General features: G+C 41.7%; 1 protein-coding gene across 2 annotated transcripts in view; it reads right to left on the reverse strand.

The window, feature by feature from the left end:
- The window catches only part of LOC139279728 (importin subunit alpha-7), a 42,891-nt gene extending 22,789 nt beyond the window's left edge, over nt 1-20,102 (reverse strand). The window contains exons 1-3 of one of the 2 annotated variants that reach the window (XM_070898895.1): nt 20,003-20,102; nt 4,150-4,283; nt 3,297-3,392 (exon numbers count right to left, since the gene is read on the reverse strand). In XM_070898895.1, coding sequence (XP_070754996.1) covers nt 3,297-3,392; nt 4,150-4,283; nt 20,003-20,006 — 234 coding nt within the window. In that variant the 5' untranslated portion in view covers nt 20,007-20,102. Of the gene's footprint in view, nt 1-3,296; nt 3,393-4,149; nt 4,284-6,804; nt 6,931-20,002 lie in introns of those variants that run through there. The other variant, XM_070898896.1, reaches the window with a different exon arrangement.

Raw genomic sequence — 20,102 nt, forward strand, 5'->3', positions numbered from 1 at the left:
ATTAGTTTAGATCAAAAAAAAATGAAAAAGCATACATTTGCAGCTGTTTTACCATTATGTCTAGAGTGTCATGATTTTTATTACCAGTATTAGTCCACAAATTACAAGATTTATCGAATTCAATTTCACAACTTGCCATATGAACTCGCAACCTCAAAATTGTTAATTCAGTACCATAATCATATTACCGTGAAGATACCTATTAATGAAACTGTAACCGTTCATTAACATTGAGTCATACATCAACAACTTTAATTTATATAGCGCCTTTGACATAGTAAAACGTCCCAAGGTGCTTCACAGCAGTGTTACAAGACAAATCAGATAAATTTGACACCGAGCCACAAGAAATTAGGGCAGATGATGTAAAAGCTTGGTTAAAGAGGTAGGTTTTAAGGAGCGTCTTAAAAAGGAGGAAAAAGAGAGGGAGAGGCAGAGAGGTTTAGGGAGGGAATTTGAGAGCTTGGGGCCCAAACAGCTGAAGGCAAGGCCATCGATGTTTGAACAGTTGTAAGGAGGGATGTTCAAGAGGGCAGAATTTGAGGAGTGCAGACATTTTGTGGGGTTGTGACACTGAAAAAGATTAGAGATAGGGAGGGGCAAGGCCGTGGAGTGATTTATAAACAAGGATGAGAATTTTGAAAGAGAGGCATTGTTTAACCGGGAGCCAATGTAGGTCAGAAAGCACAGGGATGATGGGTGATCATGACTTGGTGCGAGTTAGGACACGGATTGCTGAGTTTTAGATGACCTCAAGTTTACGTAGTGTAGAATGTGGGAGGCCAGCCAGGAGCGAATTGGAATAGTCACGTCTAGAGATAACAAAGGCATGAATGAGGGTTGCAGCAGCAGAAGAGCTGAGACAGGGGCGGAGGCGGAAAAATGGTTTTAATTATGCCGCAGATATGTGAACAGTCTTGTTCATCCTCTAAGATTTATGCTAGGGAGAGAGATGGAGTCGGTGGTTAGGGAACGCAGCATGTGGCGGGGACCAAAGATAATGGCTTCAGTCTTTCCAATATTTAATTGGAGAAAATTTCTGCTCATCTAGAACTAGATGTCGGACAAGCAGTCTGACAATTTAGATACCAAGCAGGGGTCGAGAGAAGTGGTGGAGAGGTAGAGCTGGGTGTCATCAGCGTACATGTGAAAACTCACTCCGTGTTTTCGGATGATATCGTCAAGGGGCAGCATATAGATGAGAAATAGGAGGGGACCAAGGATGGATCAAAGGTAACGATGCGGGAGTGGGAAGAGAAGCTATTGCAGGAGATTGTCTGGTTACGATTAGATAGATAAGAATGGAAGCAGGCGAGTGCAGTCCCACCTAGCTGGACGATGGTGGAGAGGCGTTGGAGGAAAGGTGGTCACGGATTTGGGAGGCGACATCTAGTTCAAGTACTTTGGACAGGAAAGGGAGGTTGGAGATGGGGCGATAGGTAACAAGCAAAGTGGGGTCAAGGGTTGTTTTTTTTGAGGGGAGGGTGATGACGGCAGATTTGAAGGAGAGGGGAACAGTACCTGATGAGAGAGAACCGTTAACAATGCTGGCTAATATGGGAGCCAAAGGAAGTTGGGTGGTCAGCAGTTTAGTGGGAATAGGGCCAAGGGAGCAGGAAGTGGGTCTCATGGACAAGATAAGCGTGGCGAGATCAAGAGGGGAGATGAGAGACAAACTAAAGAAAGATGCGAGTTTAGGGCTAGGGCAGATGGGAGCCTCAGATAAAGTTTGGTCTCGTGGGCTAGGTGAAGAAAGGGAACTCGCAGATTGGATGGTCTCAATCTTTGAGACAAAGAAGTCCATGAGCTCCTCACACTTGTTGTTGGAGGCGAGTGTGGTGAAGACAAGGGAGAGGTGTTTAAGGAGACGGTTAGCAGTAGAGAATAGTAGCTGGGGGTCATTTTTACATTCCAGAATCATCCTGGAATAGCGAGCAGTTTTTGTAGACAAGAGTAGGGCCCGATAATGTTGTGTGTGTTTGAGCCAGATCTGGCGGCGAATGGTTAAACCATTTGTCCGCCACATCCGTTCAAATCTGCGCCCTCTCGACTTGAGGGAGCAAAGATGAGGGCTGTACCAGGGGGAACGGCAGACATGGGAGAGAGTAATCTTTTTAATAGGGACTAGGGCATCAAAGGTGGTGGAGAGGGTGCGGTTGAGCAGATCGGTGGCTGCAGAAATGTCATTGTTAAAAGAGGGCCAAAAGATTAGAACGTAATAAATTGGAGCAGGCCATACGGCCCCCCCCCCACCCCCGCCGAGCCTGCTCCGCCAATTAATACGACCATGGCTGATCCAATCATGGACTCAGCTCCACTTCCGTGCCCGCTCTTCATAACCCCTTATCATTTAAGAAACTGTCTATTTCGGTCTTAAATTTATTCATGTCCCAGCTTCCACAGCTCTCTGAGGCAGCAAATTCCACAAATCCACAACCCTCAGAAGAAATTTTTCCTCATCTCAGTTTTAAATGGGCGGCCCCTTATTCTAAGATCATGCCCTCTAATTCTAGTCCCCCCCCCCCCCCCCCCCATCAGTGGAAACAATCTCTCTGCATCCACCTTGTCAAGCCCCCTCAATCGTATACGTCTCGATAAGATCACCTCTCATTCTTCTGAATTCCAATGAGTAGAGGCCCAACCTTTCCTCATAAGTCAACCCCCTCATCTCCGGAATCAACCTTGTGAACCTTCTCTGAACTGCCTCCAATGCAAGTATATCCTTTCGTGAATATAGAAACCAAAACTGCACGCGGTATTCCAAGTGTGGCCTCGCCAATACCTTATATAGCTGTAGCAGGACTTCCCTGCTTTTATAATCCATCCCCTTTGCAATAAAGGCCAAGATTCCATTGGCCGTCCTGATCACTTGCTGTTGCTGCATACTAACCTTTTGTGTTTCATGCACAAGTACCCCCAAGTCCCGCTGTACTGCAGCACTTTGCAATCTTTCTCCATTTAAATAATAACTTGCTCTTGATTTTTTTTTTCTGCCAAAGTGCATGACCTCACACTTTCCAACATTATAATCCATCTGGCAAATTTTTGCCCACTCACTTCGCCTGTCCATGTCCTTTTGCAGATTTTGTGTGTCCTCCTCACACATTGCTTTTCCTCCCATCTTTGGTTGGGCAGTTTTGAGTTGATAAGTGCAATGGTAAGAGAGTTTGGAGAGAGTTTTTTTTTCCCCCCAGTGGCAGATGCAGAAGGATTGGATTGGGCAAGAGCGATACAAGGAAATGGTCAGCGAAGGCTTTATCTTTATTTGACACAATTAAACATCATATAGTTCTTACCCCTGCTGCAGTAGAGCTGACATATGAATCCATGAGAGGGCTTTCAAATATAGCAGATTCTTCATTGATAAGCTCCACATTTCTCCTTTTAAACAGCTGGGAAAGAAGAATACTTTGCATCAAATCTCAGGATTTTCTAATAACGCACGCTGTTCCATAAAATAATCAATGAAAAACTGAGTTGTTGAATTTCCATAATGTGGACCTCTTTTGTGATCCAAAAGGATGTCTCACAGGTAAATGGATGGGGTAATTCTCCCAATTATGATGGTGTAACAGCTTTAAGGAGCAACTCTCTGTCCCTGTGCTCTCAATACTCGTGCGCAAGGTTCTTCATTTTCACTTTTGTAAATCAATTCTGGGCAAGAAGTATGGCAATTTTAAATTGATTAATAATCAGGTTTTTTTCATAAAACATGCTGGCTTTTTAAAAAAAAACGAATACTAAATTTCCAACTATAACTTTTAATGAACATAGTGCCAATTTACATTTTTAGGGCACGCAAAAGCACTTTACAACCAATTAACTACTTTTAAAGTCAGTCGCAAAACAGGTACCAACTTGCAGACAAGGTTCCGCAAACAGGAAATAAACAAATGAATAAGCACGAGTGTATGTAGTTTGCTCATTCTCCAGGATTTTTTTTTGGGGGTGGGGTGGGGAGGAGCGAGAGAAGAGATAAGCTAGCTCAAGTCTAAATCAGCAATTTGGGAGTGCACAAAAATAGAACGTCAAACTTGAGTCCAATGAGGCATTGACCAGGGCCCAATTCAGCAGCAGTGCTCAATTTAGTTTGCTATACGCCTGGAAAAATTGCAAATAAAGTGACCTAAACTAACTGTGGTGGCATACCTGTTGCTCTCGCTTTTGTTTCCGTAGCTGAATCCCTTCTTCCTCCCTTCTCCTACGCATCTCCTCTGGATTTAATGCTTTGTTCTTGTAACGATTCATTCTATAGTTTTCTTTTGCTGGACTAGCCGTGGATTCTAAAGGAAAAAAGATCATATTTGAACAGTGAAACAACACTGGTGATGAACATCACAAGTTAGAATGCCATTGTTGTGCTCCCCGATTCTCCAGTAGCGAATTCACACCACAATTTGCTGGAACAATAATTAGAATACACTGCAGTGAACATAGTGGCAAGTCGACAACAACAAATTGCATTTATTGTTAGCATAGTAACATAACACAGTAACTTAACATAGTAAAATGTCCCAAGATGTTGCACAGCAGTGTAATCAAACAAAATTTGACAAAAGGAGACATTGGGACAGGTGACCAAAAGCTTAGTCAGAGGTAGGTTTTAGGGAGCGTCTGAAAAGGACAGAGAGGCGGAGAGGTTTAGGGAGGGAATGCCAGGATTAGAGCACAGGCAATGGAAGCCCTTACCGTCAATAAAGGAGCAATTCAAATCAGGGATGCGCAAGAGGCCAGAATTGGAGGAACACAGGGATCCAAGGGTTGTAGGACTGGAAGAGGTCATGGAGAGATTTGAAAACGGATGAGAATTTAGAAATCGAGGCTTTGCTGGACCGAGGGACAATGTATGTCAGCAAGCACAGGAGTTAGGATACCTGTGGCACAGTCTTCAATGAGTTCAAGATTGGAGAGTCTGGAAGATGGGAGGTTGGTCAGGAGAGCATTGGAAATAATCATGTCAAGAAGTAACAAAGGCATGGATGAGGGTTTCAGCAGCAAATGAGCTGAGGCAAGGTCATAGATGTGCAACATTACAGAAGTTCGACAGCACCTCCCAAACCCACAACTTCTACCACCGTGGACAAGGGCAGCAGGCGCACGAGAACACTTCCAAGTTATACACCATCCGGACTTGGAAATATACCGTTCCTTCATTGTCGCTGGGTCGAATCCTGCACTCTCCCCAACAGCACTGTGGGAGAACCTTCACCACACGGACTGCTGTGGTTCAAGATGGTGGTTCACCACCACCTTCTCAAGGTGGGCAATAAAAGCTGGCCTTGCCAGCAACACACATCCCATGAACGTATAAAAAATGTGGAAGTAGGCCGTCCTGGTGATGGAATGGATGTGTAGTCAGAAGCTCATCCCGGGGTCAAATAGGATGCCAAAGTTCAAACAGTGATTCAAAGTGACCAGGGAGAGGATGGAGTCAGTGGCTAGGGTTTCTTATGGGAGGAACCGAAGATAATGGTTTTGGTCTTCCTAATATTTATTTGAAGGAAATTTCTGCTTGTCCAGGATTGGATGTTGGATAAGCAACAGGACAAATCAGACAGTGCAGGGGTTGAGAGGTGGTGGGGAGGTAGAGCTGGGTGTCGTCAACACACGTGTGGAACCGGACGTCGTGTTTTTGGATGATGTCGCCAATGGGCAGCATGTAGGTGAGAAATAGGAGGGGGGGGGGGGGGGGGGTCCACTTACAATGGCACTTCAACTGTCCAGCGTACCATTCAGCTGACAAAATATGCATTGCAATTTAAATTCAATGGCTTGAAATTCATGACAAAATAATCTTGCATGGGGGAGGGGCAGAGAGAGAGAGAGAGAGAGAGAGAGAGAGAGAGAGAAAGAAAGAGAGAGAGAGAGATCCATTTCTCAGCAGAGTCAAGAAAATGAAGGGTCGATCTGGTAGAGGTCTTCAATGAAGGATGTTAAAAGTACATACTGATAAATTATTCTCAACAACCAATAGAACTAATGAGGGCAACGTTTAACAAATCCCAGCAAGAATTAAAGGAGGTTGGAAAAAAATTATTTGCAGTTAGAATTTCAAATTTTCTTCTGTTGAAGCAGTGTTAATAGCTTTTTAAGATGTCTTAAAAAATATATTTTATAAACTGCCTGGGAAGTGAACAGGAGAGGGGAATTAGAACAAGTGCAGACTTAATTGGATAAATGACCCTTTTTGATGCTGCTGGTTGAGCATCCGGAGTTCCAAAACTCGGAATGTTCCGGACACCGGGCCGATCGGTGGCAGGGTTGTCCGGAATCCGGAAAATGTTCCGAAATCCAGACCCCTACCGCCACACCCCCTGCTAGGCAATTTCCTCATAATGGATACAAAATTAATATGGAAACGGATTTTCCCTTGGGGGGGGGGGGAATTCAGTGTCAGTTACCTGTACAGATCCTTTCATCCCCAGTATGTCCAGCCCTATACATATATTGGAAAGAGCCGGGGCTGTTGAAACAGGGGTTTCCAGATTCGGGACATCGGAGACACGTTCCAAATCTGGAACGGCCTCAGTCCTGAGGTTTCCGGGCACTCTACCTGTATAACATTCTATGATTTGATGATTCATTCGAACAAAAACTTATTTAATGGTAAATTAATCTCAATTCAGATCTTCAAAAGTTGTCCAAATGTCAATCTATAACTGATGAGTTTGCTTGGTTGAATCAGACACCAGACTAAAGATGACCAGTAGTTAAGCAATGCTAAAACACATCTTGGCAATATGTATTGATTGCAAGTCAACGTGAAGCGTGGACTTATGCAATACTCTGGCCACTGTTGTGTACCTGGATAGTTTGGAGTCACTTTGAGCAGGTCCCTGCTCCAATATCAAGTTAAAATTAACAGATGGTATGAGAGGTTTTGAAGTCTTCTGCCACACTGTATACTGTTGCTTGAAACTCTGTACAGTACAGATCTATTAATGCAGAGCAAATAATGATGTAATTTGAGGGCATTGCACTAACATTTAGCTTTATAATACACACAATTATTTCTGGAAAAGCTTATGTAGTACATTTAAAAAAAATGCTCAGCTCAACTTATCACCATCATTCTGAGTATTGTGCAACACCTGCATCCTTGCCCAGAGTGACAACACTGCAGATATCAGTACAATGCAAAACCATGCCTAATACTCCATGTCACAGCCTCCCCAACAGAGATGCAGCTGACGAGCATCTAAGATAGGAACAGAATTATCTGCTGCAGCTTCATCTCAACTTTCTCCTCCAGCTTTTAAAAAAAATCCACAGAGTACCAGTAGTAAAGTTGCACACATCACTTTGGCGCTCATTCCAGTGAGCATCTACGAGGACTTAGCATCTGCACTGCACACAAGTTTATTGCTTATCTGGAAGGTGATTTTGGGGAGGTGCAGGAACTTAAACACAAAACAATTAATGGTATTCAAGCAAGTTAAACAGGTTATTTTAAATCAAAGTCAAGAAAGTAGGGCGAGTGAACATAAATATAAGTTAATGATATGTACATTTTTTACAACAGTTATCAGGAAAAATACATTAAGCCATAATGCTGTTATTCAAATTATGATTAGATGAGATGATGGGAACATTAGTGTACTATTGGATGAGTTCCAATGGGCCAAAGGCTTTCTCATTTAACATTGCATTAAAGTCTTGTCCTGTCTGGATGTATATACTGGCTAAACAAAATCTTTGTTAGTTTCATGAAGTCACAGGAAACATTTCAGTTATGGTCTAATATCTACAGCTTTCCAAGTAGTCGCTAATTGCAACATGCCATTACATAATCAACACATTTCTGGTGATTAGGTCACCAAGATGTTTACAATGGGTAAATCATTTTATAAAATACCTCTTCATTTAATAGCCCCAAGCTCCAAACAAGTCAATCTCTGAAGGATGTCAGGTGATGAAATGACAAACAATAATGGAGAGTTTAGGTAAATTAGTGAGTTGTGAAGATACAAGCATAGTATCTGGTCCAAATGGTTGAAACTACTACAACTTGCATTTATTTAAATCTATTTTCTTGACCAGTGTTTCAGGTAGATTATTTTGCTTCCACCCTGCTATAGCACTAACATTTCCATTCTTCATCTGATCAGAATTTTGTGGATTCTTCCCATCAGAATGTATTGCCTTAACAGTTTGCCATGACGATCACATTTCTTTTCAATAAGACAGCTGACCTTCAACCTCTTCTGTCACCTACAAGGGTTACTTCTATTCATAATGTTAGCACCTACATCAAAAATTAACACAACAAATGCATTTATAGCGCCTTTCAAGTCCTCAGAATAGCCCAAAGCACTTCACAACCAGTGAATTACTTTGAAGTGTAGTCACTTATGAATTCAAACATAGCAGCCAATTTGCAAACTGCAAGCTCCTACAGATGGCAATGAGATGAGTGACCTGTTAATCTGTTACCCGGTGTTGGTTGACAAATAAATTATGGCCAGAATATTTGGAGATATCCCATCTTTTTAAAAAAATGGCAGGGGATCTTGTATGTCCACTTGAACAGGCAGGCATGGCTTCAGTTTAGCTTCTCATCCGAAAGAGGGCACTTCCAACAAAGCGGCACTCCCTCCGGGATGCACGATCAGCCCGAATTAAATGCTCAAATTCACAGTGGGGCTTGAACCCACAACCTTCTTAGGAGATTGTTACCACTAAGCCAATCTGATATTACACACAAGGTCACATAAATCTTTTTGAATGGTATTCTTTTCTCAGCACACTTTTTCCATCATAAATCAGTTTCAGCAAATTTACACATTCTGCTCACAATACAAACTAACACAAGTTCATAGGCAGAAAGCAATAACAAATTCCTCCACTTTTATCACCAATAAGATGAATAAACTGCTCCAGGTTTCGAAGGAGTAAAAATTAAAGGGATTGGAAGTAAAATATTTCTGGCAGATACTGATTTCATTTGTAAACCACACAAGACAGAACCACTTTTTGTTAAGTGATCAGCCTGCATTCTTTCTAACAAGTATATGATTACAAATTGCACACACAAGTCCCACAAACAACAATGAGATAATCAACATATAATCTGTTTCAGTATTGTTGGTTGAGGGATAAATATTAGCGAAGACACTGGGATAACTCCCCTGCTCTTTTTCAAATAATGGTGCCATGGGATCTTTTATGACCACCCGAGATGCAGATTGGGCTTCAGCTTAACATTTCATCCAAAAGATGGCACCTCCGGCTGTACTGCACTGAAGTGTCAGCCTAGATATTGTGCTCACGTCTCTGGATAGGCCTGGAACACAACATCTAACTCCGAGGCAAGAGTGCTACCCACTGAGCCAGGTCGGACACAGAAGCCAAGTCATCAACATCATTCTCGACGACGATGGTGCATTCTCCCTTCTCAACCTCCTTAAACGATATCTCTACCTCTCCACCGACGCTGTGCTTTGAAGACTGTTTGTCCAACAGTCTTGGAGAAGCCACAATTACTTTCAGCTAAACACAGAACAGACTGAAGCGACTATCTTCAGCCTCTACCACAAACTCCATAACTTTGTGAACAACTTCATCACCTACCCTAGCCAGTGTTTGCAACCTCACATTTAGTTTGACGCTCAGCTGAGTTTCTTACCCTACATCCTCATCACAAAGACCACATGTTTCCAACTCTTATCAGTGCTAGCCTCCACTGCTACCGCAGCCCATCTGTTGTTGAAACAGTTATTCATTTCCTTGTACCCTCCAGATTGGATCACTCCAATTCTCCCATGGTCAGCTTGCACACGCTTCATGTCATCCAAAACTCTGCTGCCTGTATCTTATCCTGCAGCAAGTCCCATCCACTCAATACACTTGTCCTTGCGGACCTGTGTTGGCTACCAGTCCCAATGCCTCAAAATTAAGATTCTCATGCTGGCTTTTAAATCCTTTCATGGCCTCGCCCAATGCTAGCGCTGCAGCCTCTCCAGCCCTACCACTCTTCCAAACTTTGTTCCCCTGACTCTGGCCTTTTGCGCATTTCCCCTCCCTTTACCCAACCACTGGTGGCCATACCTTCAGCTGCCTAGGCCACACTCAAACTCCCTTCTCCAACTTCCTTTTCTCCTCTCAGACCATCCTTAAAAATCCATATCTTTGACCAAGTTTTAGGCTACTTTGTCTAATCTTTCCTTCTTTGGTTTGGGATCCATTTTTCCTTACGCACATGAAGAACCTAGGGATTTTTTTTGTTGTTTTTAATATTAAAAAGTTAAAGGCATTATATAAGTGCATGTTGTTGTTGAACACCTGATATTTTACTTTAAATAAATAAGAATAACCTGTATTGATGTAGTGTCTTATGTCCTCAGAACATCCCAAAGCAATTTACAATCAGTGGATTATTTGGAATGTGCAATTACTTAAAGATGCTATATAAATACAAGCTGCTCTAATGTAGTAAAACATCCCAAAGTGCTCCAAAACGGTAACCAAAAAAAATATTGAGCAAAAGGAGGAGGCTATAAAAATGATTAAAAGCTTGGTCAGAAAGGTGAATTTTAAGAAGGGTTTTAAAGGAGAAGAGGGAAATGGAGAGGCAATTCCAGAGTGTGGGACCTGGGCAGCTGAAGGCACGGCCATCTATGGTGGAGTGAAGGGGGCATGCACAAGGATCCAGAGTCAGAGGAATGATGAGTTCCAGGGGAGGAGTGTAGGGCTGGAGGAGGAGAGAGAGCCAAGGAGGTGAGGTCAAGGAGGATTTAAACACCAGGATGAACATTTTCAATTTGAAGCTTTAGGGAACTGCGAGTAATTGCATCAGCCAGGATAAGAGAGTGGAACTTGAGAGATCAGATTCAGGCAGCATAGTTTTGGATGAGTTGAAGTTTATGGAGGGTGGAGAATGGTCAGGAGAGCATTGGAATTGTCAAGCATGGAGATGACAAAGACAAAGATGGGAGCTTCAGCAACAGATGGGCTGAGGTAGGGGCGGAAATGGGTAATGCCCCAGAGATGAAAGTAGGCGGCCTTTGGAGAGGATAATGGGTCGGATGCTCAGCTTGGGATCAAATAGGACACCGAGGCGGTGAACAGACGAAGATAGTTGCTGGGGAGGGGGTTGGTGCAAGGATATGGCGTTTATGGTGGAGGCCAAAGACAATGTTGTCTTTCACCCTCACGCTTAGCTGCAAGAAACTGCAAATCATTCAATATTGCACGTTGGACAACCAGTGTGACAACAAAAAGGCAGCAGAGGGGTTGGGAGGCGTGGAGATATATGTAGAATCAGCATATATGTAGAAGTTGATGCCATATCGGAGATCGGAGGTCACCTCGGTGAGAAAGATGGAAGAGAAGCCGATCAAATATGGTAAAAATGGAACCAAGTGAGGAAAGACCCACTGAGTTGGACAACACAAGAGGCATTGGAGAAGGAAAGTGTGGTTGATCTAGTCAAAGACTGCAGAGAGGTCAGTGTAGACTTGTGCAAGCAAATGCAGCAGCCAATATGCATACAGCAAGGTCTCTCAAACAGCGAATGAATGAATGAGCAAATATTTGCTTTTCATGATTTTGGTTGCGAGAACTCTAGACAAAGACAAATCGGGGCTTTTAAAAAAAATATATGAACGACATTGACAACCTGCAATCACAGTAGAAATCATTTACCACAAACTGCATTACTTATGCTCTACATTTAATTTGTGCTGAAATTCTCCTGCATTTCAAAGTACATGTGCATAGTTAAGTGGTTTTAAGAAATGCAACTGACACCTCTCAGACGAATACCAAACTAAGTAGGACATTCCCTTTGAGTCCCATCATATTAAAATAGGCCCGTCAATTCCTATTGCACATGTAAAAATGCTGAATTTTAATTTGGCTATAATTTATATGCAAAGACAATAAACTACTTATTTCTTCACATTATTCATATAAAATAAAGCATAGCAAAATTACTGGCAATTACATTCAGGAGATTTCAGAAGTGAAAAATTACATCAGCAATTATTAGATGAAAAAAGTACGTGATTCAAATTAAGTTCCAATCAATTGGATTGCAAATGAATAAATTAAGAATTAAAGCTGCATCTTAATGATTTCCTATGCAAGAGTGCAATAAAATTTAGCATTCGGAACAGCACTCCCTCCCTCACTTCCAGCCTCCAAGATTTGTCTTTATTTTACATATATCACACACTATAATCAGTGTTCCTGTCAGATATTTCTCTCATTCCTTTCAAGTTCCAATTATGCTGTTCCACATCCCCACCATACTGAAAAGTTAAATGTCCTAGACCAACTTACTGCAGCAATTTTGATGTTCTGGGAAACATTCTACAGGTATTTAAAACCCCAGCCAAGCTTCCGGATTTACCCAGTCGTTGTTTAACAAAAAAAGGGAGCATCCTATTCTATAGATCTTCACTGGTTTCTCAATGAAAAACAAGCAAACCTAAAACTAGTGATTTTTAATATGGAGCCAAGTATAACACACCAGAATATAAAATCACCATGAAATGACCAGATTGGAGGGCATGCTGACTTAATGAGTAGTTCTTAGGACACTTTGTAAACAGGAGAGATAAAGAATAGCAAGTTGCTCAGCTGAAATCAGGACAATGTCAGACAGATTTTTTAAAACTAAATGCTGATAACTTAGGGATTTTTTTTTGACTAGGGAAGTGGCGTTTCTAGTTATCTCGGTTCATCACTGCTGGGAAGTTTCAGAGAAAACAAGCAAAGAAGTGGCATTTGGCCCATTCAGGTCACTCCGACAGCAATCTATTCTCTGGAATATATTTCAGATAGAGAGTCTTGCACCAATGCCACATTTGTCCTCGCATTCTAAATGTTAAAGATTTACATACCATGCAAGGTCAATGGTCATCTTTCTCCCTTTAATCCTTTTCAGAAATGTACCATTTCAGGGTACTGCAACACTAATCTGAATTGTTATGTCAAAGCCATTATGCCAAAGACATGTACAGTTTGGAAAGCAAGCGCTCTACTCGGAACTCCTTCATGGCAAATGAGCCCCAGGTGGGCAGAGGAAACGTTACAAGGACACCCTCAAAGCCTCTCTGATAAAGTGCAACATCCCCACCGACACCTGGGAGTCCCTGGCCAAAGACCGCCCTAAGTGGAGGAAGTGCATCCGGGAAGGCGCTGAGCACCTCGAGTCTCATCGCTGAGAGCATGCAGAAATAAAGCGCAGGCAGCGGAAAGAGCGTGCGGAAAATGTGTCCCACCTGTGACAGGGACTGTGGCTCTCGTATTGGACTGTTCAGCCACCTAAGGACTCATTTTGAGAGAGAAAGCAAGTCTTCCTCGATTGCGAGGGACTGCCTGTGATGATGATGATTTGAAAGCAGCAATGATTTATTCAGAAAGTAATCTCATCCACATTAGGGTGGAGTTAGATTTAGTGATACTAAAATGTTGCTCGAGCAACCAATAGAATACTGTCAAAGACAGAAGGAAAAAGTTAAGAAAGTTTATGCAATCGAACATACAAGTGCATACAGCCATTACACTCCCCTCAAATACTGCCAGATTTGTCCTGTATAGTTTTTAAATCCCCGTGTAAATACGGAAGTTTTGATGTAAAAATATAGAAAATAAGCCATCCTCCTAACTGTGACTAATTACTCAGGCACCAATAATATATCATTGGACATATTACCATCCCTTCATCGTCACTGGATCAAAATCCCTGCCTAACAGCATTGTGGGAATACCTTCAGCACATGACTGTAGCGGTTCAAGAAGACGGCTCACTGCCACCTTCTCAACGGCAACTAGGAATGGGCAATAAATTTCAGCCTTCCCAGCAATGCCCACCTCCTGAAGAATGATAAAAAGAAAGATCCTGTTTGTGTGGTCAAGTAGATATAAAAGATTCCATGGCACTTTTTCCCAAAGAGGAGAAGCGAATTCTTCTGATATCCTGGCCAACATTCATTCCTCAGCCAACACCAACAAGAGATGAACTGGCCATTCATCTCCAGGATCTTGCTCTGTGAATTGGCTGCTGCATTTGCCTACATAACAGTGACGATGCTTCAAAAAGTAATTGATTGGCTGTGCAATGCTTTGTGAGGTCATGAGGACATGAACAATGCTAAACAAACACAAGTTTTTCTTCCTTTTAAAAAAAATTGAGATCATCCCGATATGGTGGATCATTATTTTTTCCTCTCAATGTACATTGTGTTGTGATTGGTCGAGAGAAATTAAAAGCCTGATAAAACTACACAAATAGGTTCCAATTGTCTTTTCAACAGTTTACGTTTTCAGTTGATACAAGTCAACCAAGTCCCACTCTGAGTATTCAAGTAGATTAAATAGTCGGCCAGTCTGCTATAGCAACAACAATCCTACGTAACCCAAGTCCAGTGATGTCTGCATTACTTCATAGTAATGTAAATTGATCACTCTGTTTTGGAAAGAAGATCATGGTAGGCCACTGCCAGTCACTGTTAATGATCCTCGGAAAGCCTTCCACACTTACATTTGCGATGGCCATTTAAAGCTTAAATGAACTAAATATGAATAAAAACAAACAATTTTTTTTTAAATTGAGCCTTGTACCCCTTCTAAAAATCAAGTTATATTTTTGGTCTGTCTTTAATCGTCAACTTCAGTAATGAAAATGAAGCATTATATTGGTTATCAGTATTTATCACGTATGCAAATACTCAACTCACAGCCATTGTGACTAGTTTACAAGGAAGCTGATCATACCCATTACCTGTTTGAGGTATGTATAAATCTTGCTAGAATTTCTGTTTGTATAGGTTAGAAGGTTTGAACCTTTGAGCCTTGTACCGCTTCTGAATACATAACAATTAATTCCAGAATACCTTAGATAATAGATTTAACATTATTATACGTGATACACCTACACCCTGAACAAGGTAACCTGATAGTCGTCATGTGAAGGAACTATCCAACCCTTGATTAGATAAAGCAGCTTAAAATAAATAATTCCCAGTATTTAAGTCCAACACAACAAAACAAGACAGTGAATACTTGGTCTGCTTATTCCAAGAAATACAAATTATGTTTCCCAAGAAATGCTGCACCATTTCTGAATCACTTATCTGAATTGGACGATGTTAAATTACTATGCACTTTCCCTGAAACTGTTATGTCAAAGGCAAGTACAATTTGGAAAGTCCTAGGGTTTTATTCAGAAAGTAACAGTCGTTCACACTAGGGAGGTGAGATTTAATGACATGTCTGTTGCTCTGAGCAACCATTTTAGTATAGGTACTGTTACAGAAGCAAAACACAAGTGAATAAGCTGCACAACTGTCTGATTGTTCATTTTTTCCTCTTCCCTTGGGATGTTTTCTACGCTAAAAATGCGATACAAGTGCAAGTTATTGATCAGTGATCTAGTTTTTTTTTACTTTTTGACCTACCAGATTTTAAATTAGTGTGTATGGTTCAGACCAAGAAACTGGACATTTAAGAAACGAGATGCTGTAATTTGAGGACAGTGTAGAGCTGGTTGTCTGAAACAATTAGGCCAAATTGGCTGAAGGGCCACTTTGTTCAAACCTATTTGGTCAGAAGATAGAAGCAGAGCCTAACAAAAATTTGAAAACTTTAAGTGTATTTAATAGTATGTTGATAAATCTACTCCTGATTTGAGGATTTGATTTTTTAAATCAGGTGAAATCTTTTATATAAAAAGATGGCCACCCAAGGAACTTTCTGGAATTCTAAGGGTTAAAACATTTGAAGAATTGAATATTGCACAAGCACATTTTAAAAGAGAATGCTGAAAATGACATTATATATTATCAGAACACATTGTTAACTGAAATAAAAGCCCTCTGGTTGCAAATGTAAACTGGCCACATTCGGTGAGAACCATTGGATTTTTTAAAATAAATGTATTTTGGGCAGTTATTCTCAACATTAAAATAGCTACTAGAGCTGAACTAACCTCTCTGCAGTATCAATCGTTATGTCTACTTATGGATTATGCTCATACTCCGATACTACAGCTAGTAAGGTAGATAGTAAGCCACCTAAACCCAAATGCGGAGACAAGATAGCATACTGGGGAATCATTTCCAGTTCAGTTCACCTTCTCTGCTGTGCTAATTGTATCTAGATAAGATTGAAGCATCAAATAGAAACATAGAAAATAGGTGCAGGAGTAGGCCATTCGGCCCTTCTAGCCTGCACCGCCATTCAATGAGTTCATGGCTGAACATGCAACTTCAGTACTCCATTCCTACTTTCTCCCCATGCCCCTTGATTCCCCTAGTAGTAAGGACTACATCTAACTCCTTTTTAAATATATTTAATGAATTGGCCTCAACAACTTTCTGTGGTAGAGAATTCCACAGGTTCACCACTCTCTAAGTGAAGAAGTTTCTCCTCATCTTGGTCCTAAATGGTTTACCCCTTATCCTTAGACTGTGACCCCTGGTTCAGGACTTCCCCAACATTGGGAACATTCTTCCTGCATCTAACCTGTCTAAACCCGTCAGAATTTTAAACGTTTCTATGAGATCCCCTCTCATTCTTCTGAACTCCAGTGAATGCAAGCCCAGTTGATCCAGTCTTTCTTGATAGTTCAGTCCCGCCATCCCGGGAATCAGTCTGGTGAACCTTCACTGCACTCCCTCAATAGCAAGAATGTCATTCCTCAAGTTAGGAGACCGAAACTGTACACAATACTCCAGGTGTGGCCTCACCAAGGCCCTGTACAACTGTAGTAACATCTCCCTGCCCCTGTACTCAAATCCCCTCGCTATGAAGGCCAACATGCCATTTGCTTTCTTAACCGCCTGCTGTACCTGCATGCCAACCTTCAATGACTGATGTACCATGACACCCAGGTCTCGTTGCACCTCCCCTTTTCCTAATCTGTCACCATTCAGATAATAGTCTGTCTCTCTGTTTTTACGACCAAAGTGGATAACCTCACATTTATCCACATTATACTTCAACTGCCTTGCATGTGCCCACTCACCTAACCTATCCAACTCACTCTGCAGCCTCATAGCATCCTCCTCGCAGCTCACACTGCCACCCAACTTAGTGTCATCCGCAAATTTGGAGACACTACATTTAATCCTCTCGTCTAAATGTACAATGTAAACAGCTGGGGCCCCAGCACAGAACCTTGCGGTACCCCACTAGTCACTGCCTGCCATTCTGAAAAGTACCCATTTACTCCTACTCTTTGCTTCCTGTCTGACAACCAGTTCTCAATCCACGTCAGCACACTACCCCCAATCCCATGTGCTTTAACTTTGCACATTAATCTCTTGTGTGGGACCTTGTCGAAAGCCTTCTGAAAGTCCAAATACACCACATCAACTGGTTGTCCCTTGTCCACTCTACTGGAAACATCCTCAAAAAATTCCAGAAGATTTGTCAAGCATGATTTCCCTTTCACAAATCCATGCTGACTTGGACCTATCATGTCACCTCTTTCCAAATGCGCTGCTATGACATCCTTAATAATTGATTTCATCATTTTACCCACTACCGATGTCAGGCTGACCAGTCTATAATTCCGTTTTCTCTCTCCCTCCTTTTTTAAAAAAGTGGGTTTACATTGGCTACCCGCCACTCCATAGGAACTGATCCAGAGTCTATGGAATGTTGGAATCTTTATAGGATTTGTTTTCTAATATGCATTTTCTTCAAAGCTTCAATAATCTCAACTAAATTTAATATAAAATTATAACAAAGGTAATCAATGGTCAAATTGTAGAATAGCAATATGGTGGTGGATTCTTCTTCCGTTAGCATTTCAATCACAAAGTTGCTAATTTTCTTCAGGTCCAATGATTCTATTATAAAATAACATTAGTTTGCTATTTTAAGTACTAGGCTTGCTTGTAAAGTTTAGTTTTACTAGTGAACAACATTTTTGATTGCTAAACAAAGCAGAAACCTATGGCTTACAATTTTTAGTTAAACCCCAAAAAACAGATAAAAGGTTGTCCAATTTGGTAGAACAGAGTCAGGGAAAGGCAAGCGATAAAAGAAAAAAAGTTTTAAAAATTTTGAACTGTGCACTGCAGAATTAACATGTTCAAAGAAATTATTTGTTCAAAATAGTATCAACAAAGCCAATTGCAGAAGGGATAAAGATTCTTTAAAAAAAATAAAAAATGCAGCGGAATTAAGCTATTAGAGAATTATACTCCAATCATCTAAAGAACATGGCTTCCATTTCAAATTATACTTGGTGCAAAAACAAATGTATCTTTTGCTACTGTTGCACCTCTGCTGTCACATTCAGTGCTCTATAAAAATCTATATTTATATTTATGGAAAACAATTACAATTTGCAAATACATTGTGCTTTTAATATAAAGTGTCAAAGTGTGTTACAAAGCTAAAAGGAGTTACAAAGCCACTGAACCAAAAGCTTGTTTGAGAATAAATGTTTTGAGAAGCCTTCAAGGGTGGAGAAGGGTTAGGGTTAAGACACTCCTTAAAACCTACCTCAAAGCTTTTGGTCATCTGTCCCAATATCTCATGTAGCTTGGTATTAAATTTTGTTTGATAATGCTCCTGTGAAATGCCTTGGGACGTATTATTATGTTAAACAGTGCTATATAAAGGCAAGTTGTTGTTGTTGTTGTTGAAGAGGGGCAGAGTGTTCTGGAAAGTCAGGCTGCTGGTGGAGACTCAGCCACTAATGATGAAGTGGGCAGGAAAAGAGAAAGATGCACAAAAGACAAAACCAGAGAATCATTGGGTGCAGGAAGGCATACAAGTCGAGAAAAGGTTTCAGAAGAGAAGTGTACGAGGCCGAGGAGGGATCTTAAGATGAGAATGAGGATTTCAAATTTAGTCTGTTGGGGGACATCAGCCAATGTGGATTGTCATTGGGGGGGGGGGGGGGCGGGTTGGGGTTGCGCAGAACAGGATATAGGGTGGCTGCATTTTGGAAAGTTGGAATTTATGAAGTAATTTTATAATAAATTGCTGAGATAGGGGTCTATATTTCTAGTATTGTACATACAGAAAAATATTGCTGGCAATAATCATACAAAATGAATTCAAACTACTGAATTACTGGAATTAATTCACAGGGAGCACATATTTAACCTAAGCTGTCAGTTATATTTACACATCTTCCCAACAACGCAAAACGCTACCGAAAATATATTTCATTAAATTGGCAGCAAATCCATGGCCCAGTATTTAGCCAGAAGCTGCCGCTGCTCCCCCATGCCTCGTCTCGCTATCCACACCTTACCCTATCCAAAAAGATGGCAATAAATTCGTGATTTTTTTAATAATGGAAAATTATCTCGCTCCTCTTGTCTAAAACAATCAAATAGAAAGATGCCTCATTTCCCACATTCATTTAGCATTTAGGAATTGATTGTCCAATTCTCGAGTTCCAGTCTATCCTGAATATAAAAATTCATTTTATCGGCAGTCATTTGCCTTCACGAACGAAAAATGCAGCCCTGTAGGGACTTTGTTTTAACGGAGTCGACTGAAGCATTTCCTGGTCAGCCGGTGGATAGGACCCGATTAATCGCTGTACCTCTTTTCCCTGATCCCATTCAGATTATATAAAATCAAACCTTACAGTCCCACACTCCTCACACAATAAAAAAAATAAATAAAAAAGGAATAATTTAACGGGGAGCTGGGAGGCGACATCCCACTCTGCCCCGTTGCCCGGATACCAGAAGCTCTGGGTGTTTTAACACGGGAATACGCCTCCTCCCTTATCCCGGTGCGACATGTCCTCCGGGCCCCCCTCACTCGACATCTCCTCCAGCCTCGGTTACCGCACCGAAGCCCAGGCCCCTGCGGCCGGGCCGGGCCGGGCCGGGCCGGGCGGCCTCTGCTCCTCACCGGGAGGCTCAATCGCTGACAGCGGCGCAGCGCCCACCACGTTTGCGAATAACGTCAAAGAGCTTAAAAGACGATCGTGGCGACCGACCCGACGCACCCCATCCGACAGTACAGGCAGAAAAAAGAATGATAAAGCGGGGCCATAAGCCGCCGGGCCTTCACTCACCCATTTTGTGCCGGTGAGATGCGGCGGCGCGGCGGGACGCGGACAGCGACTCCTGCTTCCACAAACGACTCCACTGCCAAAATGGTGGCCGCCCCACGGA

This window comes from Pristiophorus japonicus, chromosome 14 (assembly GCF_044704955.1).
Source record: "Pristiophorus japonicus isolate sPriJap1 chromosome 14, sPriJap1.hap1, whole genome shotgun sequence".
Taxonomy (NCBI): domain Eukaryota; kingdom Metazoa; phylum Chordata; class Chondrichthyes; family Pristiophoridae; genus Pristiophorus; species Pristiophorus japonicus.